We start from the raw sequence: 26,212 nt of genomic DNA on the forward strand, positions 1-26,212 counted from the left end.
TCTTTGCTGTAGTTATAACCTTCGCAGGTACTATAAAGTTCAGGTGGAGCTCTACAGAGTTTGGACTTACCCAACTGCGTCTGGCTTAGGTCTGGCTGCTGTGCTCAGCTCCTTCCTGGTGCAGACCTGGGCTAGGACTGGGTCTGGGTGTTCCTGGAACTAGGGTGAAATTCCTACTAGGCGGGAGGGGTGGGGGATGTAAGGCGGAGTGGTGGGTGGCGGCCCGAGGGGGTGGGAGATGGTCCTGCCCATGCTGGGCCTGGGCTGGGACTGGTCCTGCCGGAGCAGGGTAGCAGGAAGCTCTCCACACACTCACTGGACCTGGCCTAGGACTGGGTCTGGGGGTTCCCGGAAGTTGGCAGAAATTCCTACTCGGGCGGTAGGGTTGGGGGAGGTAGGGCGGAGTGGTGGGGGGCGGCCCGAGTGGGTGGGAGAGGGTCCGGCCCACGCTACGCCTGGGCTGGGACTGGTCCCGCCAGCGCAGGATAGCAGGAAGCTCTCCACACACTCTGAAAGATTTTTTGATCCATGTATTATATGGTACACTAAGGTAATGAAAGAGACTTCCTTACCTTCCTTACACAGCCAAAAAATGCAGAGTTTGTAAAAGTAATTGTAGAAATCACTAAATGGGCAACAAGAAGACATGGCAAGTGGAAAAAATTATATTTGAAAAGTTATTCTGTTTTGATACTCAAAAGGTCAAGTTTTGAGGAAAAGATTGCAAGGAAACTATGAAACAAGAAAAGTTTGACCCATACACAGCAAAAAACAAAATGCAAACAGACATATCAATGGAAACTGTGCCTGATGAAGCACTTACGTTGGACTAAATGAAGGCATTTAATACAGATGCTCCTTTTCACAGAGTAACGTTAGGTCCAGTAAGCCTTTTTAAGTTGAAAACGTAAGTTGAATTGCATCTAATGTACTTAACATACTGAACATTGTACCTTAGCCTAACTTCAGCATGTTCAGGATACTGATATTAGCCAAGATGGGGGTAAAATCATCTAACAAAAAGGCTATTTTATAATAAGGTATTGAATAGAGCATAGAGTATATTGCATACTGCTCTGAATTTAAGCATGGTATGATGATATTGCTAAGCTTTTGTTTTGTCATTAAATTGAAAAGTCCTGACCTCAACCAGTGTAATCTGAACTGTAAGTTTCTCTGTACTGTAGTTATGTTCAGTGAGCCAGGGAAGTATGGACAATGAATAAAGGGATATATGAAGATAATATCTAATTAAGTTAGAAATAGCAACATAATTAGAAATTATAAAAATAAAACAAGTAAACTCAAAGTTGAAAAACATAACTAAAAATGCTGGAGGAATTTTACAGGAAATTTAAATTATTAGAAGAAATAATCAGTGGACTTGAAGATTGAGAGATTGTGTCACAGAAAATAACAAGAGAAAAGAAGGAATACTAGGGAAGAGAGTCTTAGACTCCTGTGAGACACTATTTGGCAGATGAAAGCACACATAATTAAATACTAGACAGAAACAAGAAAAAGAAGAGCACCCAAAGAATAAAAAATACAACTCTGTGTATTAAAGAAGTTCAGTGAACTCAAACTTGTATAAAACAAAAAATACCCAGATGTATGTACATAATTAAACAGTTAAAACATGCAGACAGAGAGAATATTAAAATCAGAAAGAGATAAATGACTGCTCACATACAAATGTATTCGAGAAGATTTAAGATCTCAAACATAATTGAGAGCTTAGACAGGGGAGTTCTATATTTGGAGTACTTGATGAAAAAGAATGTCAATAATTTTACAGCTAGCAAATCAATAACACTGAAGAGAAATGAAGGCCTTCCCACATAGACAAAAGCAGAATGATTTCTTCAGAGATGTCCTTATAAGAAATGCTAAAAAGAACCCTTCAGGTTTAAAGAAAAGTACCCTACATAGTGACTTCAAGCCATATAAGGAAATAAAAAATACTATACGGTAATGATATTAGCATACATATATTTGTTTATAATCCCCTTTTCTTTATGATTTAGAACCGGATAAAGTAATAGTTATGAGTTCTTAACAACAGTATAAAATGGTAAAAACAAAACAAAACACCAAAGGTATTGAAGAAGATAAAACAAGTAAGGTATATATAGAATGCATAGAGCAAAATTTCAAGTTTCTTATTTAATAAATCAGTAAGGTGCCGGCAAGATAGCTCAGCGGCAAGATTGCCTGCTTAGGCAAACATAGCGGCTGGGGTTCAATCCCTGGCACCACATGCTGCAGTGGCCCTGCCCACAGGCACACAGAGCTGCTTCCAAGTATGGACATGGTGACACAGGCTTGTAATTCCAGCACTGGAGAGGCTGAAAACGGGGATCATGATGAGTTGGAGGTGGGTAGTGAGATCCTGCCAACACAAAATCAGTCAATCAATCAGTAATTATACTAAATGTCAGGTGGCAAAGTAAAACAAAGCTGAGGAGGCTGGACTTGCTGGAATAGGCCTGTAATCCCAATTTACCAGCACAGAGGTGGAAGATATGGTAGTTTGATGAATAAGGAGTTTATGTTCTTTAAGACAAAAGAAATTCTGTGAGTGAATGATGTTAGTGAAACGAAGTGAGTATGTGCTACTTGATTATATACTTAAAATAATTGAAAAAGTAAATTTCATGTTATGTTGTATTACAATGAAATTTTTTAAAGTTGCTTTTTATAAATTTAGCCAAAGAAGTTCAAGACTTGCACATTAAAAACTTCAAAATACTGTAAAGAAATTTTAAAATCTGCAAATAAATGGAAAACTTCCCTGTTCATGGACTCAAAGGCTAAGGAATTTTACAGTGTCACTACACCCAGAGTTTATCTGCACAGGCAATTCAGTCTCTATCAAAATTTCAGCTATTTTTTTCCAGTAGTATATAAGATAATCTTCATGAGGAATTGCTACCGGGCCTGAATAGCAGAAAAAAAAATCCTTTACAAATAAATTTATAGGACACACTGTTGTGTTTCAAAATTTAATGCAGAGCTTGGTCAACAAAATAGTGTGGCACTGGAATAAGTGTGGATTTACAGACCAGTTTAATAAATTGAGAGTTCAGAAATAAACCCGTACACTTACAGTCTGTCGATTTTTATTGAGAATGCTGAATAATTCCTGGGGGAAAGGATGATTATTCAGCACATGATGCTGTCGTGATTGAAGACCCACATGAAAAGAATGAAAATGCATCCTGAACTCATATCATATGGAAGACTCTAAATGCATGGTTTAAACGTAATAGCTCCAACTGTTAGAATGAAACATAGGTAAAAATTTTCATCAGTTAAGGTTAGATATTAATTTTCCTAAATATGACATCAAAAGCACAAACAGAAAATTACATACTTTGATGGTCAGCAAAATTTGAAGTTTTAGTGTGTCAAAAAAATTTCATTACTAAGAAATTGGAGAGGCAAGAATGTAATAGGAAGAAGTATTTGCTCATCATGTGTTTGATTTGCCTGCATATATAAGACCTTTTACAATTCATCAATAAAAAGGTGAGAAACATAATTTTAAAATGAATACAGGCTTTGAATTTTTTTTCCCATGGAAGGTATACAGCCAGTTGACACATGTTAAGATGCGTAGCTTCATTAGTCCTTAGAAAACACAGATTGAAACCATAATGACATACCTCTTAACACTTGTTAGAATGATCATACTTTTTAAAATAAAAGTAAGTGTGGATAAGGCTTTGCAGAAGTTGGACCCACCCCCAGTTTTGGTGGTCATCTAAAATTAGCCACTACAGAAAAATATTTGGCTGTTCATCCACAAGTTAAACACACAGTTCTACTATTAGGTGTATTATTCTCAAAAGAGTTGAAAACATATATTCACATAAAAACTTGGACCCAAAAGTTGATAGAGGCATTATTCATAATAGCTTAAAAGTGGAAACAATCCAAAGGGTCATCAATTGATTAATAAATAAAGAGAATATATGCAGATAATGTGATACTGGCCCTAAATGCAAGCAAAATACTGATACAGTCTATATCATAGATCAATCTGGAAAGTACACTACATAAATGATGCCATATACAAAAGTTACAAATTATGTGACTTTAAATATCCAGAATAGAAAAATAATGACAGACTATAAATTAGTATCAGAAGTAGGATAATGAGGAAATAAATAATAATAGGTATCTCAATTTCTGTTTGTGTGTCTATTGAAATAAAGTGAGTAAAGTTAGAATAATAAAGACATTGATGTTGTTCTTGAAACCTTAGTAAAAACAAATAGTGAAAAAGAAATACATATTTCATCATCAATGAAATTTGTTTTTGTGAGTCTGTAGAGCTCAGAGTTATGACTGAGGAAGGAGACCTATATCTTAATGGTTACATATTTTCAGAGTCAATGTAGAAGATAGATCAGGAATTGAGTGAATATTTTGGCACCAGAAGGGTTAAAGTATGGATTTGTGGGGATGCAGACTTGATGAAAAAGGAAGTGAATTTGGGCATAAAATGAAGGCCTCTGAGAGGACTGAAAGATATGAAGATTGGATCTTAAAGTGGAGATGTTTTTGCCTGGGATGTGGTTAAGAATAATCAAAGGGAAATAGAACAGCAAGCATAGGAGGTTGTCATTTGATAGCAGGTTCTTGAAGCTTGAAGATTTTCCTGAAGCCAGTGATGGCCAGTTGTCATTTTCTGAGAGAAGCTAGAATGTGAGATCCTTGGAATCACCAAGGTCAAGGAATGCTGAACTATTATGAATGATCTTTCAGTGTAGAAAGTGAGGTCACCTACAATGACAGATATTCTTTCCTCAAGGTAAATAAAACACCTAGATTAGTTAACACATGACCAATAAGTACTGGACATTGGACAGACTTTCAGATAATGTTCTCTTTTTTTTTAATGGTGTATGTGAGACTGTCTTGTTACACAGAATCCCACCACCACCACCACCACCACCACATCTCTTCTCTTGCTTCTAGAATTGGTACCTATTAGTCAACCAGACTATGGGCCAGCTCTCTGCCTCCTGTTATCTACATTCTGTAATCTTCACTAATTTGCACATGATGGATGGATTTCTCACTTAAGCCTTCAGCATGAGCTATGAAAATCACTGTATTGAATGCTGTCCTACCACAAATACTCTCTTTTTTTTGAAGCCTATCCATAAAATAAAAGCTAATATTTTCATGAAAAGTTTAAAATTTGCAATGTATAATATAGTCTCACTCTCCTTAATGCTTCTTAACTGGGTTCAGCTAATCAGTTCTTTTACTGTCTGTGGAGTTACCTAGGCATTTACTTACCTAGAAGGTTAGCTTTGAGCCAAGAGGAGGCTAAACACCTCTTCTCTTTGAGGCTCTCAGTATGGTGTGTGCTTCTCATACTATAGAAGAAGACATCAGAGAAAGACTTCGGATAGAGTGGAAAGCTACAAGGCATCTTATGCCCTAGCCTCTCTAGTTGCACTTTGTGTTGCTTTAGGTATAAGAAATCACCAGGCCTGAGATACTTAGACCTAAAATGGGTTAAAAAAAAAAAAAAAAAAAAAAGACTCCTAGAATTTTACCTTCTCTATGTTTTGGAGCAGTTCAAAGGAAAGATCAGCTCTCAAAAGCAACCAACCCAACTTCAAAGTGTAAAAGGAAAAAAAAAAAAAAAAAAAAAAAAAAGACTCCTTAATGAGGCAATGACAGTAACATTGCAAAAGAACAGATTTGATGGAAAATGCTATTGAGGCTGTCTTTAGAAATAAACTATACCACATTATTTTCATCAGTTTATCACCACTAGGACACAATACCTCGCACTCATAATTTAAGACATCTATTTTTGTCTCATATTTTTAGTTTATAGTAGACCAGCTCCAAGGCAAGAGGCATGGCACTAAGTTCTGGAAAGAACAATGCCTCATAGTGTGGGGGCTGAGAAGCAGAGAACCTCAAGGAGACATCTGGCAATTAAGATATGCCCTTCCAGGGTATGTCTCCAGTGCCCTGCCTCCTAAAAGCAAATAAGCTTTAATGGCCCATAAGCCAATCACCTTCCAAAAGCTTAGCCCATGAACACATGAGGCTTTGTGGGGACAGCCCATATCTAGACCCTGACATGTATGTTTTGGAAGAAAAATGAGGAAATCCCATGTATAAAGGTGAAATCTCCAAGACTTCATCTTTTCCTTTACCAAATGCTTAAGCTGGGCCTCCCTTTCTTGGAACTGGTGTATCTCAGACAGTCTTGTTACACAGAATCCCACCACCACCACCACCACGTCTCTTTGTTTGCCAACTGCTCCCTTGCTTCTGGAATTGGTACCTATCAGTCAGCCACACCATGGCCCAGCTCCCTGCCTCCTGTTATCTACATTCTGTAATCTTCACTAATTTACACTACAGACTGGAAAAAGCTTTATAATACCCAAACAGTAGCATTAAAGTGAATGTTAAAGAATATATTTTTATTTTTCTGTATGTTTTTAGTGTTTGAGAATACCACAAAATGAACAAATAATGGCTTTGTTAGGAATGAGGAGATCTGGAGATACAGTAAATCTTATTACATCTTGCAAGCAATTTGAATCTTTAAATAAATAACACAATTTAAAAATAGCCTTCAGTTATATTATTTAACAACTTCATTTCAGTATAGCTTCATATTAGAATCTTAGCCTAAGGAACTTTAGATGCCATTTATTCCCATTATTCATAATAATGTAAAGTGAGAAATCATTCAATAGATTTCCTAATATGTGATTATCAAGTTTATATGTGAAAATTCATTTCTAAAGTAATAGAACGTGTTGACTGGCCATTTTTAAACACCCCAACAAAATCCTTGATTTATATGTTATTCTTAATTACTGTTGTCTTTGGTTCACAAGATATACTGCTTAACAGAAGTATTACTGTATATTTTATGACCTGCTCCTTTATTTCAAATTTCATGGAATTATATTTTAAACTCTATTAATTTTATAATCCAGCTTTGTCTAATATTTATAAATGAATAATATTTGGAACAGTATAATTTGATCATTGCAGAAAAGTGATAATAGCCAAACCAATAAAATACAATAATTCTCGTTTTCTTTAGATTACTGTGCCATGCAATGAAGGACCATATAGTTCGTGTTGCAAATGAGGCTGAATTCATCTTGAACAGACAGAGAGCTGAAGATGTACATAAACATGCAGAGTTCGAGGTAAGCTTTGGAAAATAAATTGAATCATGTTTTTTCATTGTAAAATAAACATCATCCATGTATAACTTCACATAAGAAATGTGTTATTAGAAATGTAATTTCAGTGAAGACATTTCAGGTCCTCAATGGCTTTACTAGGTGTCAAAGAGAGCACTATTTGTTTCCATCTCATTTACAACATGGAGAAATCTCTCCTGCCATATGCCCAAACACTTGATAGACTAAAATTATTATAAAAGGCAAACAAAATCTTATAATTATGCTAGTAATTAAGAGCAGAGGTTTACACACCACTAGGAATGATTTTTTTTTTTTTTCTTGGCTGGCTCAGGCTGCCTTAAGGGCGGGTCTGGTAAGGCAGGTGAAGGTGAGGATGGAACCGTGATATCCTGCGCCTGACTGCATTTGCATGAGCAGGCATTTAAACAACTGAGCGAACCGGCAGGCCTCCAACCACCACTAGGTAAATGTGAGCATACGATGTGGTTTTATGGACTCATAGGATTCAATAAATCAACTAATTTAAAGTTTTTTAAATAATAATTGGAAATTTTCTTTCAATTTACAAAGCAAAGCATGTTTCAGAAATACTTAGATGACCTAACTTTTGACTAACAGTGGTCTTAAAAATGATAAATAACTCCACCAATTTATTCTCCCAATGCAGCACTTCAACAAGTGTGGTGTGAATAGAAACCTGAGCCCATAAGTCCAATTTTGATGAGATTTTTTTTTTTTTTTTTTTAATCTCCAGGAGCAGCTCTAAGTCATACAAGCTGATGGGCTGGGATAGTAATCTCTGACCTGTCCAGCTAAAAGACACGAGACACAAAGATTGCTGTTGTCACTTTCTTACCAGGCATTTCTAACTTATTTGGTCAAATGAAACAGCAGACACTTTCCTTATGGAATTTAACAACCTTATTTTGAAAAAAAAAAAATCTAGCTAATTTAAACTTGGCAGAAACTATAGTGACTAGTGTTTATTAAAGTGAAGTTCGATATTAATTCAGCAGTGAAAAAGGTAGGCATTTCCCAGGCTATCATGTAGTAATGTAGATGACAAGAAAAAAACAATTGAGTTCTTTATTCCTTAAAGAACATATTTAGGTATAGAAATATAACAGAAATCAACTAAATAAAAATATTCATTTGAAATTCCACTTCTGTAGTGAATATTATTTAGGATCCTTACTAAATCCCCTGCAGAACCTATTTGGAGGTAATGCTCTTTCCTTTAAAATAATCAGAATACTTTATGGAGATAGAATCAGATCAATATCATATGAAACATTTTAAATAGATTTTTGACCAACTAGATATTATTTGAGCTTTTAACACATACTTAACCAAGATGGTTTTAAGCTATAAATATTTCTCAGCCATTGTATGTTATTTCTCCCCGAAGAATCTTTCTAAACATTTTTTCCTAATTGCTTCTCTAACTCCAGTGAATTTTTAATGTCATCAATATGCTATGTATCCATTTTTATAATATATATCTGTATATGCATCTATATATCAAACATTAAAACAGTGAGTTTTTTTATACCTCCTCCCACACACCACCTTTACCCATGGGCATGGGAACCAAGGTAAAATGTGATAAGGGTTTTTTTTTTTTTTTGTATTTTAGAGAAGAGTCTTCAGGGTGTTCAGGGCCTCACTGCTAGATCAGACTTGTAGTGACCAACCTGTTTGCAACCTCCCAAGAGATAGGATTACAGGCCTGCACCACCATACCCAGTATCAGTCGCCCTATCAGTGTGCCCCGGGGGTGGGGTCAACCCCTGGCCCCTAAACCTGCTTGTAGGTGCTTTAATCTGTTGAGCTATCTGGCTGGCCCATTTTTTTTTTTTTTTAATTTGGGAAGGAGTTTTTTGTTGTTGTTGTTGTTTTGTTTTGTTTACTACTTCAAGCTGCTTTAAGGGCAGGTCTGGTGCAGCTTTTGGAGCTATGAACCACACCACAGTCCTGTGTGCCTGACTGCATTTGCCCATGTGGCATTTTAAACAACTGAGCTGTCCAGCAAAGCCCCTAAAGGCTTTGAATGGAACCTAAAAGTTTAATTTTTTATTAGATGCATATAGCATACAATGCTAATGTAAAATCAAGTTTGAAAACATTGCCATTGTTATTTGATGAACAATCTTTAAACCAATGATTATTTATTCTCTATAAATTATTGTGAGATTAGGCTGTGCACTGATATGTGTATATATAGTTTACCAAAACGTCGTTTTTAAATTATAAGAGATTTTACAAAGGTATGACATATTGATAGGACTTTTTGATGAACGTTTCTGTCTTCCATATTGTCTTCTATTTAGGAGAAAAGTATGTCTAATTTGACATGGACATTTCATAGTTAAGTTTCTTTAGTTAACTACTGTAACTGTTAAGAAAGAAAAATGAAATTTTAATTTTACTCTCCAGTGAACTAATGAAATATTAACCTCATTACTGAGGCAGATACTTGTACTAATTGGTGATTCCCTGTACAAAAAGATAAATTGGAAAATGAATTAATCCTTCTTAGGTTACTATAGGGTTATTTTTCCAAGAGAGATGATTCTAGTAATAGTCGGCTTCAACAGACAGAAGGAATGTTCAGATATTTTCAGTGGAATACATTTTTAAAGAGTCATGATAAATGGGAAGTAGTTACATGTATTTTCTCCAATATATAAGGCTATTTTCCTAGTTACATGACTAATACTTGCTAATGCTAAAATTTACAGTCATATTAATCTGTACAACAATGACTACACCCACACATAATAAAACTTCTGATTAAAGAGGTGTTCCTTTTTATGTCCAGTTGAATCTTTTTCATACACAAAGAAGTCCATTGATTGACTGTGTTGCTAACACTGATGAACATAGATACAGACAGCTGACAGAACTAATTATTATGAAAGGAGGAGATAAGAATAAAAGAGTAGTTCTCACAATACCTTTGGACACAGTCAGTCTTAGAATTAGAAGGGAACATTCAGAAAACCTTGTCTCAGATCCACATTTTACACATAGCATTTGAAACAATACAAAGAAAAACAAACTGTGGGTAAAGTGGAATTAAAATCTAACCCTACTCTCAGTCCCATATTGAACTCGAGTTGGAAGAGCTAAGTCCAGTCTCAATATGGAGGGCCATGATTCAACGGAACCAGAGCAGTTGAGGAAGCTGTTTGTTGGTGGTCTGAGTTTAAAAGTACCGTTGATAGTTTAAGAGAGCACTTTAAGAAATGGGGCACACTCATAGATTGTGTGGTAATGAGAGATCCTAACAAAACACTCCAGAGGCTTTGGTTTTGTGATTTACTCTTGTGTTGAAGAGGTGGATGCAGCAGTGTGTGCTCGGCCACACAAAGCTGATGAACATGTAGCGGAACCAAAGAGAGTTGTTTGTAGAGAGGATGCAGTAAAGCCTGGTGCCCATCTAACAGTGAAGAAAATTTTTGTTGGTGGTATTAAAGAAGATACAGAAGAATATAATTTAGTAGCAGCCTGCTTTGAAAAATACGGCAAGATTGAAACCATAGAAGTTATGGAAGACAGGCAGAGTGGGAAAAAGAGAGGATTTGCTTTTGTAACTTTTGATGATCACGACACAGTTGGTAAAATTGTTGTTCACAAATACCACACTATTAATGGGCATAATTGTGAAGTCAAAATGGCCCTTTCTAAATGAGATACAGCCTGCTCGATTACAAAGAGGCCATGGGGGTGGATCTGGCAACTTTATGGGTCATGGAAGAAACTTTGGAGGTGGTGGAGGGAATTTTGGTCATGGTGGAAACTTGGTGGAAGAGGAAGTTATAGTGGTGGAGAGGGGGCAACAGAGGTAGCTATGGAGGAGATGATGGTGGATATAATGGATTTGGATGCAATGGTGGAAACTATGGTGGTGGTCCTGGTTACAGAAGTAGAGGAAGGTATGGTGGTGGTGAACCAGGATATGGAAACCAAGGTGGTAGCTACAGTGGTGGTGGAGGAGGATATGATGGTTACAATGAAGGAGGAAATTTTGGTGGTGGTAACTGTGGTGGTGGTGGGAAGTATACTGATTTTGGAAATTAGAGTGGACAACAGCAGTCAGATTATGGACCCATGAAGGGGGCAGTGTTGGCAGAAGCAGCTCTGGCAGTCTCTTTGGTGGTGGTTATGGATCTGTCTGGTGCTGGAAGTAGTGGATATGGTAGCAGGTTTTAAAAAACATCAAAAAAGGGCTACAATTCTTAGCAGGAGACAGAGTGAGGAGTTGTCAGGAAAGCTTCAGGTTACTTTGAGACAGTCGTCTCAAATGCATTGGAGGAACTATAAAAATCTGTCACAGAAGAAACGATGATCCATAGTTACAAAAGTAACTGCAACTTAAACAGGAAACCCTTCTGGTTCAGGACTGTCCTAGCCACAGTTTGCAAGAAGTGCACCTATAGATTAATGCAGTGTAGTGTCAATTAGATATACATTCCTGAGATCTTTTGTCTGTTGTAGCTTTGTCTTTTTCTTTCTTTTCATTACATCAGGTATATTGCCTTGTAAATTTTGGTAGTGGTACCAGGAATAAAAAATTAAGGAATTTTTAACTTTTCAAAAAAAAATCTAACACTATTAAACTCCTTTGTTCTATACTATACTGCCACTAATAAAATGGAACACTGTAAATTAAGTATTTTTGTGAGGTACATTATGCTGGTGAAAATAACAAATAGATTTACATTTTCAGTAAGCCATTTCTGTTTGTAAATTTATTTTTGAGGAATATTGTCAGATTCTCTAAATTTGAAGGAACCATAAAGTCATTAATGACTTTAACATATAAATTATTTTAAAAATACATTCAGGGCCAGGGATGTAGTTCAGTGGTGCAGCGCCTGCCTAGGAAGTGTGAGGCCAGAGTTCGATTCCTGGTACCAAAAAAGAAAATAGCAAAAATAAGACCAAAAAAAAGTCCCTTTGAAAAAATATGGCCGGCCAAATAGCTTAGAGGATTAAAGCACCTGCTTAGGCAGATGCAGGGGCTGGGAGTTCTATTCCTTGGCCTGCAGTGCTGGCCCCGTCTCCAGGGCCCACTGAGAAGGGGATTGAGACTGGGCGTGGTGGCGTGCTTCCGTAATCCAGGCATTTGGGAGGCTGTAAACAGGAGGATCACTGTGAGTCTGATCTACACAGTGAGACCCTGTACACCCTGTAAACCCTGTCCAAACACACACACACATACACACACACAAAAAAAAAAAAAATTAGAAGTGTATTATGACTAATTTGAACTGTGACTATAGGTCTATTTTAGAAAAAAAGTATTAATCTGAATTTTTAAACTTAAATTTATATGGTTTTTTTTTTGTATTATGACGGTAAAAAACTCCAACATATGCATTGCTTCTGTTTCCTTCCAGTCTCAGTGTGCACAATACGCTGCTGATAGAAGAGAGGAGGAAAAGATGTGTGACCATCTGATTAGCGCTGCTAAACATCGGGACCATGTAACAGCCAATCAGCTCAAACAAAAGATCCTCAATATTCTCACAAATAAACATGGTGCTTGGGGTGCAGTTTCTCACAGGTGAGGTAAAAGAACTACAAGTAAATAATAACTCATAAAGTAATTATAATAGTTGGAAACAAAACTTACTTAAATTTAAGTTATTTATTTAATTTAAACATTAAAAAACATAAATCAGTAGTTCTAATCTTCATTTAAATGTCGTACATGAAAATCTAGTTTTCACTGTAGCTTTAATGAATGTATTTTTAATATATAGCAATATGTAACATAATGTAAAATTTATAAACTATCTCGTATGTAGCCTTAGGTAAAAGATGTGGCTCTTTTTATAAATTTTAAGCAAAACAAATGTAACAAACAAGTAAAACAGAGTTTCAAAACAAGAGAGTAATAATTAATGTTTTACATATTGTTATCTTTATATTAGTTACTCAGAGTATAAGATATAGACATTGTCAGGGTTTGGGGTTTTGCAAGGGAAATATATTTCATAAGTTTATTTTATAATGAATCACCCAAAAAATCATATGCAACAAGTGCAGGAAATCTGTCCATACACTGGAGACCAAAGAGTCCACCTGAGGGCCTGGTCCTCATATCCTGCATGAGTCCAGTTGGAAACCTAAAGCCCATAACAGTGCTTCCCACAAGCCCAGTTGGAGGCTTAGAGCCTACCTCAAAGTCTCATGCAGGCCTGCTTCACGGATCTGTGCTGGAACGGCCCAAAGGTCAGTGGTGGAAGCAAGTCTACGCTAGCAGGCTGAGGGATCTGAACTAGAGCCAGGAAGCAATGCTCAAGGTAAGCACAAGAGCTCCCTCCAAAGGTACCGCAGCCATCCTCAGCAACAGTGACGTCCCAAGCTCCTCCAGTGATGAGCAAAATCGAGTTTCCATCAGGAAAGCCAGTGTGACAGTCTTCTCCATGAGGCTGAACAGTGTACCATCTTCCTCTCTGGACCAGAAAACAATGATCAGTGTGAGGACCGAAGCTCCCCTAAAATGAACCATAGCCATTCTCAGTGACAACATAAGTACTGAGCTCCTCCTCTGACAAGAACAGCCAAATTCATCAGGAAAGCCAGTATTACAAGGTCACTCAGCAAAACAGCCTAAGAGAAACAGCTTCTGTAGTTCCAACAGCTTCTCCAAACAGCATCCCTGACAGCATCTCAACTGCTTCTCAGTTCTGCCTCTTAAGCTGCTGGCAATAATCCTCAGGTGACATCCCACACCCAGCACCACACTAGTTCAATTCAGCTGAGTATATCAAGGTGACCACCGATTAGAAATCTACAGACAAGAAATATTTTTTAAAAAATATTAGCCCAAAACTTTCTTTGCAATGAACTGAGAAAATAGCTGTATTACCATCTTAACTATCATATGTGTGTGTATATTTTTTTTCTTCCATTCCCATTTCTCCCATCACAATTTTTATTTTTTCTTTTGAAGAGATTCTAACCTATTCACAATATCTATTGTACATTTTGGATTTTTTTTTTTTTTTTTTCAGAACCAGGATTGAACTCAGGCCCTTGCGCTTGCCTGGAAAGCGCTTATTCTACTGAGCCATCTCCCTGGCCCCAAATTTTGGATTTTTGCTCTTTCAGTTTCTCACCCTGAAAAAATACATTTACAAATGTGGGTCTGATTCATGTCACTTATGAGTGTGATCTTGAATTGCATCAATTTATCTACAGAAATCGAAAATGTATCTTTCTTTTTGGTTGAGTAGTATCCTGTTATATAAAAAACCTAATCTTGTTTATCTGGTTTGTTTCCAAGATTTAGCTACTACAACTTGTGCTGCTATAAACATGGGTACACATATATTAACTGTAGTATGATGTTTTTAGTTCTTCTGGGAAGATACTCAGAAGACTAGCTGCTCATTTGAGACCTCTAATCCTGGTTTTGTAAGGAATCTCTACATTGATTTCCACAGTGGTTGTACCAGTCTACTCTCCCACTGACAGTGAAGAAGTTCCTTTTTCCCCACAGCCTGCCAACATTTGTTATTAGTTGAATTATTGGTAGCCATTCCTTCTGGAGTGAAATGAAATCTCAGTGTTTTTTTTTATTTGCATCTCTCAAATGACCGATGATATTGAATACTTTTTCATATTTTCTTTTTGCCAGTTGTATTTTTTTATCTGAGAAGTACTTATCTATCTTTGAATTAGAGGTTGGATCTTTGAATTTTGAGGGCTAGATGTATTTCAGTTCTTTGTATGTTTTAGATATAAGTGTTTTTTCAGAAGGACAAAAACACTTGTTGTTGATTCTTTGTACTGTTTCCTGTGTTTTCTGCCTTGTGTTCGTGAATTCTCTACCTACAACTTAGAAGAAGGGAGGTTTATTTTGGTTTAGTTTCCATGGGCCTTGAAGGTTGCACTCCATGACTGGTAGGCTCCAAAGCAGAAACATGGTAGCGTGGTAAAGGAAAAAAGCATGTGTCTTAGTTACTCTTCTCTTGTTGCTGGGACAAATACCCGACACTCAAAATGAAGGAAGGAAAGGTTTATTTAGCTCACAGTTACTGGAAGTTTCAGTCCATACTCAGCTGGGTCCAACGCAGAGCAGCACATAGCAGAGGGCAACCTTTCATGGCTGCGGCAGAGAGCAAGAGAGCAAGGGAGGGGTAGCAGCAGCTCAAGCAGCTAGCTTCTCTTCCCACCTTACATTGTAATGCAAATTACCTGCCCCAGGGTAGGGGAAGTACTCACACCTATGGGTACTTCCCAGTATTTACCCACCTATGGGTAATCCCAGCAGTACTAAAATCCATAATCCCAGCCTTGGATCACACATAATCCCAGTGGATCATGAGTTAACACAAACTCTACAAGTCCTCGCCCCATGACTGCATGAGGTTTTGGGGGGACAACTAGACACAAACCATAACAGCATGGTAGCCAGGAAGGCAAGAGAAGAGGAGGGAGCCCAGGACAGGGTTCTACTCTTTCAAGTTGCATCCACAATGACATACCTCTTCTGATAAGCCCCAACTCCAAATAGCATGGTGAGACATGAACTCAGTAATGAATTAATTGATTGATGAGTACAGTGCCCCACTATCTTACTTACCTTCTAGAAATGCTACCTCTGAGACCCTACCTGTGAAAGCAAAATCACTGTAGGAAATTTTTAGCTAAACCATATTATTCCACTCCAGCCCCTAAAAGCTTAATGCCTATTTTAATATGCAAAATGTATTTAGTTCATCTTTGAGAGCTGCCAAACTTTTAACAGTTCTACCATTGCAAAAATTGCAAGGCCAGAATTTTCTCAGCTCTCAAGGAAAATTTGTTCCCTCGCAAGTGCAAGGGCCTGAGTTCAATCCCCGGTTCTGCCAAAAAAAAAAAAAAAAAGGGGGGGGGGGACAATCATGTAGCAAGCAGCTTTGGACCGGGGAGATGGCTCAGTGGAATAAGCACTTCCCTGGCAAGCGCAAGGGCCTGAGTTCAATCCCCAGTTCCACCAAAAAAAAAAAAAAAAAAAAAGGGGGGGGGGGGACAATCATGTAGCAAGCAGCTTTGGACCGGGGAGATGGCTCAGTGGAATAAGCACTTCCCTGGCAAGCGCAAGGGCCTGAGTTCAATCCCCAGTTCCACCAAAAAAATAAATAAACCTCAAGGAAAATTTGTTGATGTGAAATCTAAAAAAGAAAGTTATATAGTTTCCACATACAATGGCACAGGGTAAGCATTCCTATTCTAAAAAGCAAGTATATGAGAATAGAAACAAACCAAAACTGAAACTCAGCTCTGGTTCCACATTCAGCACCCAGGATAGGTCGTGCTGAGATGTGAGCTGCGAAACTTCCTGGCCCTATGCCTGAGGGCTTGCAGGCTACAGTACATATACCTTGTCTTGAGCAGTACATATACCTTGTCTTGAGCACTGCTCACTGCTTCTACTTTTCCTCAGTAGACATTCTACCTTCCTGGCATCTCTGCCTTTTTAGGGCCTCCACTGCATGTCGTTTCATTCTTACAGCTTCACAAAGGGATGTAATTCCTTTTCCTATACATTTTCTTCTAAAGTCTAGGTGAAAACCTTCAGGACCCCACAATTCTTGCATTCTGCATGCCTAAAAAAATATCCAAATGGATCTTGCCAAGATTTCCTGTCAATGGGAACAGTAACTGAGTATCACAAAAGAGACTAAAAGTGGCACAGAAAAACCTGTGCCACTTTAAATAAATAGTGCCTAAAAAACTTGCATGATTCACTAAAATACAGCAAGTTAGAAGCTCAAGAATCCAGGCCTTACCATCCCCACCCATGGAGCACACTGAGACCATGATTGAGACTGGGCATGGTGGTGCACGCCTGTAATCCCAGTACTTGAGAGGCTATAAACAGGAGGATCACTACAAGTCTGATCTACATAGTGAGACTATGTAGACCCTGCCCTAAAAAACAAAGAACAAACAAACAGCAACAAGAAAAAGCAAGAAGTTCAGAGATCTCAACCAAAATAAACTCAATGAAAGCTATACCTAAACACATCATAATCAGAGACACAAAGATAAAATTTTGAAAAATAAGCTGGGAATGGGGATCTATTATATCCTAAGGAAGATTAGCTTAAAAGATTATACCTTTTCTTATAAGAAACCATTGAGGCTAGAAAAAAAATTATGAATTCAGTATTTATATTCAGGAAAAATAGACTCCATTAAGTAAGGCAAAATTTAAAAATTCTAAGAGATAAAGTAAGGTATTCTCATACCAGCACGTATGTTTTTAGTGAGCTGTTAAATGACTTTTTTCCGGCAGACAGAAAACAAAAGCATAGAACTTCTAATTTCAAGAATCAAGAAATTTTTGTTATGTTTTTCCCATAATAGTGCAGAGGCAGTGTAGTGTAAAAATAGTAGGCTTTCGACTGTTTGTCAGTTGTTCAAGTCAAATAATTGAAGTTGTATGTGCAAAGATTACAACTTGCCGTATTCTTGACCTGTTAATTTCTATCCCTGAAACAAACACCTATAAGGAATTCTAAAGGGAGAAAAAAATATTTTGCTGCAGTTTTCAGAGGTTAAGCCTATGGTCAGCTGACTCCATTATTTTTGCACCTGTGACGAGGCTGAACACCCTGGAAGAAGAAATCTGCTCTCCTCAGCAGTGAGGAAGTGGAGGGATTCTCTTGTGCAGCTTGGTCCTGTCCATGCTTACACCCTGTTAGATCGTGCTGCCTACACATACGATAGATGTCACCCATCTCCTGGCTGCCACTCTGCAGCAGTCCTCACAGGTGGAGCTGGAACTAGTCCTGATTTCTTATACATTTTTGAAGGAATTAAGATTAACCATCATAGCCTCTTACAGAAAACTTAGAACTTCACAGATCTAAGTGTAAAACTGTAAAACTTCCAGAAAAAAAAAAAAAAAAAATAGGGGAAGATCTTGACAAATTTGCTTGTATTCAACAGAGTTAGTGTGGTAGTTAGATTGTAAAAGTCTGATCCATAAAAAAAGTAAAACATAAAAGAATGCAAAAATTGAAACCTTGTTTTCTGTGGAAGAAACTATTGAAAGAATAGCATATTCTGTGAGACTAGGGAAGCACAAACTAGGAAAAGAATTTAAGAGCCCATATTGTACCAAGGGCTTATATCCAAATTGCATAATATATCCTCCAAACTTAGTAAGAAATAAACAGCTTAAATAAAAAGATTTCAAGAATCTGAATTTCAGATAGAAAGTAATCAATAAAAATTCCCAATATGAGACTAGGGATGTGGCCCAGTGGCACAGTACCTGTCTGCCAAGCAGGAGGTCCTGAATTCAATTCCTGATACCAAAAAATAGATAAATACCCAATATAATTAGCTGCTAAAGAAAGTCAAGTTAAAACAAAATAACACTGCCCGTGTATTAGAATGACTCAATTAAAGCAAGATCTGAATTTGGCAGTGCAAGAATTAGAAAGAAGTGAAGCAACTGGAAATCTTTTTGGTTGCTGGTGGAAAAACACACTGATTCAACCTTTATAGAAAATTTTATCACTTAGCCTTTTAGCTAAAGTTTAGTTTTGCTTGGCAATTTATTATAAAAACATCATGTACTTTAACAAAACTGAGAAATTCCCTATTCCCAGGCATTAAATGAAAACTTAAGTTTACACAGAAATTTGTTCATGAATGTCTTTAGCAGATTCATGTATATTTGTCAAAAACTCAAAACATCCCAAAATTTTCTCATGAGGTGAGTGGACAAATATAAAAGGTACTCATCCATACAATGAAATAAAAAGAATAGACTGATTCAGCCAAATGAATCTCTGCCAAATAAAAGCCAGATTGAAAATAACACACATTGTATGATTCTATTTATGTTGCATTCTATAAAATAACAAAACAATAAACAAATGTTTCTGTGGTTTCCAGGCATTCAAAGTTGAGAAGAACTAGCTAGAAAAGAACAATAAAAAGGAGTTTTGATGGATGATGAGATGGTATTTTGATTTTGATAGTGGTTTTGTGGGACTATACATATTGTCAAGATTTATAAGTTGAAGAATATAATGTTTATTGTATGTAGCTTACAAAATTTGAATATTTAAAAAATAAAAGATCTAAATATATCAGTAGATGATAACTCAGCTAGTAACACTAATTCACTAGTTCTTATTGCAGAGAATTGCAATCAAATATCATTTGTTGTTTTAAATTTTTAAAAATTACAACTCAAATTGTTATTTCTATGCAAACACTGATATACAAAAATTACTTAATTTGGATTGCCTTTTCCTACAATGAAGACATGTAAATGGAAAAATTTTCACTAGGTGCCAAATATATTTTCTAAATTATATATCAATGTAAATATACTATGAATATGAATTATTCAAAGGGAAAAATAACTTGTTCCTAGCAATTTTCAAGTAGTATAAAATGTCAAGATTTAAATTAAAAATGTTTCAACACTCTGAATATCACTGTTAATAGTTTGCTAAGTATGCTGATAATATCTAGGTTAGACTAAACAATATACTAATTGTGATTTTGGTAACACTGTAAGATCTAAGGTAAGTATCCAAACCCCCCAAGAAAAAATGAAGACTTCCACTAAGGTGAATGTCTTTGTATAATAGTCTTTTTTTTTTTTTTTAATGTATTTGGTGCAAAGTCTCGCTAGGCAGCTCAGACGCCTACTGATCCTCCTGTTTTCAGTCTCTTCGGCACTGGGATTACAGGTGTGCACCACCAGACCTGGTCTGGGTGGCCAACTCAGCGAGCTTAGAGGTAGGGCTAGCAACCCCTATGGTGCTGGGAATCCAACCCCAGCCACTGAGCTTCCCTAAGCAGGTGCTTAGACTGGTGAGCTATCTCACCAGTCCATATTTTTAATGGCCATGAAGCTTCGTAGAATGCTATGTTATACTTTAATGAGAAGTGTGTAAATTAACATGACAGATTCAAAGAGGAGGCATGTTTTTTGACTTTCAACCTGATTTTCTACATTTCTCGAACAAGAACACTTAGTGTCTCAGGAATTAAAGTTAAAATAGAGATCCAAATGACTGTAGGTCACTTCATACACATGTGATAACCTTCATAGATATGTCCAGAATATAGTTTTCTAATCCTCAACAAATTCCATGTCTTACTTTCTCCTATAAAAAGGTATCTCAGGAACTTTTTCTTTGTTTTCTTTCATTCATTCTTCCTTCTGCTCATATTCAATAGTACATCTAGAGGAGATGCTATATTTTGCTTAAGCTCTAATAATAGTTAGAATATTGATTCTGAAGCTGGGTGTAGTGATGCATGCCTGTAATCCAAGCACTCAGGAGGCTGAGGCAGGAAGGATCTCCAGGAATTTTAGACCAGTCTGGGCTACAAAGTGAGCTCAAGGCCATCCTTGAGCTGCATAGCAAAACCCTTTCTCAAAAAATGAAAAGAAAAAAAGAAAAAAAAATTGATCCTGCCTGGGTTATGTTTTATTAGGTAGATTATCCAAGGCAAAGGAGCAAGGATTTAAAATAGAAAAGTGGTCAAGACATAAAGTATGCACTATACTTAGTCTGAGAGTTAATAAAGGTAAGAAAGGAGATTGATAGGCAGGAAATAAAGGGGTGAAGGAAACATCATCAGTGAGCTGAGAGATGGAAATGTCAGAATTTAAGATTGTAGAAATGCAGCAGTCCAAGATTGATATATCCAGAATGTTGTCATGAAAGTGATCAAATAGGGGAGACTTAGTTAAAGGTAATGGTAAATAGGAGATCAAGAAACTGAAAGAATGAAATCATTTAGCAAGTATGTTGAATCACCCAAGATAATTCCAGAACGTATTCAGGATTTTTGAAAAAGATAAGCAAGAGCATCTTTTGAGACTTCGGGAAATAAGAGGAATAGCCTGAGCGGCTATTAGAAGGCCCCAGCTAAAGCAGTGGGTCATATGGCAATGTATTGTTCTATTCAGAAAGACTTTAAAGCACCTCAAGTTAACTTTCATTAAAACAAAATAAAATAAAATAAAATAAAATAAAATAAAATGCAGATAGAAATGAAGAAAATCATAGTAGCATGTTGCTGACAGAGCTTAAAAGTCTGTCAAAATCATTTTTCCCTGAAAGAACTATAATGTAGACAAAGTTGGTAAAGGTAATATTCAGAAAGACTAGGAAGGATAGATCAATAATAATTGTTTGGGTCAGAAACAAAAAAGTCTTATTATTTGGATATGAAAATAATCAAGTTGTTTTTTCCACCCCTATAACTCAAGTTATTTGCCAGCATCCTTTTTTCTCCTAAAAATATATAATTTTATTAATGTAATTATTTTAATAAGTCTCCCAGAAATAAGACACTTTATAAAATATCTAGTAACTACATTTAGAAATACATAAAGCAAATGATAATGAAGAAACTCTATGTAGATAAATAACAATCTCAATGTTAAACTGCTTTGTCTGCCAGAGAAAAAATCATTAGATTTCAAATGAAACTTGCTTTTTTTTACTTCCACATTAATGAAGCTTCTCCTTGAATTAAGAATGAGATAATTTTTAAATCTTTTTATCATTTGGAACAAGTGCCTAGTGTTGAAATGAGGTTATCACAGTCACTTAGTTTTTAATTTGACTGCTATTAAAAATATGCAGTAACAAATTGTAAAAACAATATTTTCCAAGGTACAATATTTGGTATCTTTGGCAAATTCTAAAACATTTAAAAATGCTTTAAAGCATTTAAAAATACAATTCACATGAAAATGTGTTCATTACATTTTAATATAAAAAGCTATATTAAAGATTTTGAAATTTGCATCTCAATAGTTTTTCTACTAATATTCTCTTTAAATCTATGCCTATTTTTATTTTGCAAATGAAAATAATACATTAGTTTATAGTGATACTGCTCTATATTTTATGCACACTGAAATTATACACATTACATTGGGATGTATAGTTTAATATTTGTGCTCAGAAACTTTAGTACTGTTTATCAATAATAAGGGTCGCCTGCTTAGTTGGAAACCCCTAGAGTGCTGTATTTTGAAGTCTTCTGTCATGGATATATTGTAGAGAGAGAAGACTGTTTATGTTTATGGCATTTTAAGTAACTGAGTTAAACCCTTTGGAATACAGAAAATATGCTTGTTTACTGTCATCACTGTTCACTTAATCCTGCGACCTTGACATGATGCAATTCCCATAAATCTCCCTGAGGGCAGTTGTGCAAAAAAGATAAACATCAAAATGTAATGATTTTTTCAGCTTGAAAAATTAATTCTGCAGTGAAATAAATATGAACCAAAAAGGCAATATTACAAAAGTATTCCACCATCGCCTTTTTCTTACAATAGCTGCTAGAAAATAATTGTTTTATTTGTATTGTTTACTAATAATATGTACTCAGAGTATTAAAATAATATCAGAATTATATAAATAATGAGTATATTATGATCATTTTAAAAGTAGTTTTAAAATTTAATATTATTAAAAATATAAAAATAATTTTGGCTAAGATACTTTAATAAAGCCTTATATTTGTTTAGTTACATCTCAGTGGTCAATTTTTTTATTTTTGTTCTTTTTAATATTAAACATCAACTTTTGATTTCTGTAGGTCACTGCTAATTTTGTAAGGAACTGTTAATGCATTCAGGACAACAACAATAAAAAAAGGAATATTAGGACATTCAAGGGAAAAGAGCTAACACGCAGCACTGTAAAAAAAAAAAAAATCAAAGAAAGAAACTAAAAGATTTTAAGATTCATTCCTCACTAAATAAACAGTACATAGCCTTTGTTCGCAAACTAAGAAAATACAACTTTGGCTATTATTTATTTTCTTTCTTTCTTTCTTTCTTTCTTTCTTTCTTTCTTTCTTTCTTTCTTTCTTTCTTTCTTTCTTGTATTTAGGACAGATTGTACAGGTCTCACTGCGTAGATCGGACTTTGCAACCTCCCAAGCACTGGGATTACAGGCCAGCACCACCACACCCAGGCTCCATAACCTTCTTAGCATGCCCCAGGGTTAGGGCCCACAGGCAGGACCAGGGATCAGCTCCCTGCTTCTGCAGCAGCCTAAGCAGGCAGTGTAATCCATTGAGCTATTCGTCTGGCCCTTGGCTGATTATTTTCTTAAAAAGTAAATGTCATTTACTCTTGTTTCTTAGATGGTAGATCTGTGAAATTATCTTACAGCAAGTTGCATTTACCTCCCACAATACATTTATAAAGAACTCCATGTCAGTCTAGTTTGGTGCAGTAAAACCTTCTTTCCTCCCCTTAAATAGAATTTTGTTTTTTGCATCCAAATGAGAAGTTCGAAGCCCTAGAACAAAATGTTATGATAACAAATGTGGAAAAATTATAGAAAATTATTATTTTAGAAATATGTACTATATAACTATAAAGACCCTCATAAGAATTTCTAAGAGTTATCCAGGTAGACACTTAAGAAAATTAAATACATAAATTCTGTCACAAAATAAACTTAATGATGAATGTAATTCTTTAAAAAGATGAATCTGGTATCTTAGCTAGTTTAATCATATAAAACTAATATCAATTTTTTTTTTAAAAAAGACAATCCTTCATGAAAAGATAATTGAGTGTCAGTAAATAAATTTTTACCTGTTTTTCTTCAAGTTTAAATATGGAGGCCCAAGAACTCTTTCTTGTCTTTTAACAGACTTTCTAGCTAATAAAGACATAAAAATTTGATTTATGTGATTTATCTAAAAACTATAAACTGTAATATCTACTTTGGGACAGGCATGGGAATTTTGCTCCCAGTTGGTGTTCTTTTTATTATTATTATTCAATAAATGGATACCAAACTGTAGTAAAATGTTCTATTGGTATACTGTTCAGAACTAGGGACTGGGCAGAATATGAATAGTATTCTATGCTTTTTGAACCTTAATGTAGATCTTAACGATTAACTACAGATGGATTTTTAAAAAAGAAAGACTTTAAGGACAAAGCAATAGTTTGCACAATATAAACTCACAGAAGCATTTTTAAAGGTGATAAGCAGGCTGGAGAGTTCGCTCCGCAGTCTAAGCACCTGCCTGGCAAGCCTGAAGGACCTGGTCGGATGCGCAGCATGACGACGTGCACTGCCAGCCTGGAAAGTGGGCGTGCTGGCTTTGTTTATCCAACTGTTCCATAGGACACTGTCGTACACTTTACTTATTTGGCTCCTTATATGATATAGAGAAGTCAAAGTGCCTTATTTCCAGAGAATGAGTCATTAAATACAGTGTATGATAACAGATCATTAAAATTTTTATTTTTAGTGAATTTGAAAGTGTCACAGTTCGGGGAGTATTGGCTGGAAGTATTAATGGTTCAAGTGGCACTTAAGTAAAGGAGACCTTGCAATTGGTCCAGGGAACAGCATTATGTCTACTAATATTTAGTTGTTTAAAATCTATAAATCAGTTACTTCCATATTTTGTTATAGCCTTTCCATCTATATAAAAAGTTAAAGCTTTCTTCTGAGGTAAACCCTGACCATTTCTTGTTTCCATATTATGTTATGCTAAACTTCAACTATGGCTGTCTAGACTCGATCACTAAAATGGTAGTCATATCACAAATAACCTTAAAGATAATTCTGAACTAGACTTTGTCACTGCTCTCTGGTCTTCTAATTTTGGTGTGTAATTCAAGATCTAGAGGAATAAAATATCTTTCAGGTTAGTCACTATATTTTTAAAATTTCTTCTGTAGCTATTCACTCCGAATTGAGACCATATATTAAAGTGACTTTCATTTTGAAATTGTAATATCATTTATCTTTCTGTAACCAAAATTTATTAAAAACTGCCTTATGCTTTCTTCCTCATGATGGCTGTGTAACTAAATGTAAAGGAAGAAAGAGATTTCAGTATCCCCTTGCAAAGCACCACCCCAGCACCTAACTTCCTCTCTTTATACCCACCCTAAGCACTACAGACTGGTAGTGAAGCCTTTTAGCACATGGGTATTGTAGAGACATTCATAATCCAAGCTACATTATTTTAGAACAAAGCATTCTGTAGTAAGTATGCTGCCACTCTCTGAGGAGAGTGGTAGAATACCTTATATACTAGAAAAGAAAGTAAGAAAACAGCATTGACAAGCTGGGGAGATAGCACAGAGGTCTAAGCGCCTACCTGGCATGTGCAGAGACCCGGGTTTGATCCCTAATACTACATGCCCTTTCCCTCACTTCCCTCCATCTCTAGTTCCCCTTCCTGTTTGAAAAAGATCTTCCAACTTCCTGTTTATCTTTTTCTTTTGCTTTATAGTTTGGGGTTTTTGTATAAGAGAAATTATGTGATATTTAAGTTTGTGATTTATTTCATTTAGTACTACAATATCAATGTACATCCACTTCTGAATGCCTCAAGTTTATCATTACAGCAGAGTTATACTCCATTGCAATAAAGATCACATTTTATTTATGCATTCATCTTTTGACAGGCAGGTAGGCTGTTTCCAAGATTTAGCGGTTATAACTTGTACTGCTATAAGCATGGCCGTGCATTATCACTGTACGGTGATGACTCTTTCATGAAAATACCTGGAAGGGAGTACTGGGTCCAGTGGAATTTCTAGTTTTAGTTTTTTGAGGCATTTCCATTCTGATTTCAATAGTGGTTGTATTCCTTGAATTCCCACCAACAATAGGGCTCCTTTTTCCCCACAGCCTCCCCAGTATTTAGTTATTAATTGATTTCTTAATTATAGCCATTCTTTCTGGATTCAGATTAAAAAGGAACGTTAAGCAGTAGCACTATTTTAGCTTTATTTTCCTACTTTACAAATATACAGTATTATATCTGATCATAAGAATATTTACTAGAATATTTCATAGCCACAGATTTATATAAACTTCTAAGATAGCTATACTGTTGTTATTTTTTAATTATTTACTTTGTATTTTTTATGTTTTTTACTTGTAAAATAAAGGCATTTCTTGGTATTTTATTTGTAGAAATGCCTAGAAATAAAATGCATAGCTAGTATATT

At 35.8% G+C, this 26,212-nt stretch overlaps 1 protein-coding gene across 8 annotated transcripts in view; it reads left to right on the top strand.

Annotated features, from left to right (window-relative positions):
* Nucleotides 1-26,212, top strand: part of Nbea (neurobeachin) — a 760,086-nt gene that overhangs the window by 425,550 nt on the left and 308,324 nt on the right. For all 8 annotated transcript variants that reach the window (XM_004631077.2, XM_023714988.1, XM_023714990.1 and 5 more), the window contains 2 exons: nucleotides 7,100-7,208; nucleotides 12,614-12,780. In XM_004631077.2, coding sequence (XP_004631134.1) covers nucleotides 7,100-7,208; nucleotides 12,614-12,780 — 276 coding nt within the window. The remainder of the gene's footprint in view (nucleotides 1-7,099; nucleotides 7,209-12,613; nucleotides 12,781-26,212) is intronic.

This window comes from Octodon degus, unplaced genomic scaffold (assembly GCF_000260255.1).
Source record: "Octodon degus isolate 3935 unplaced genomic scaffold, OctDeg1.0 scaffold00038, whole genome shotgun sequence".
Classification (NCBI taxonomy): Eukaryota; Metazoa; Chordata; class Mammalia; order Rodentia; family Octodontidae; genus Octodon; species Octodon degus.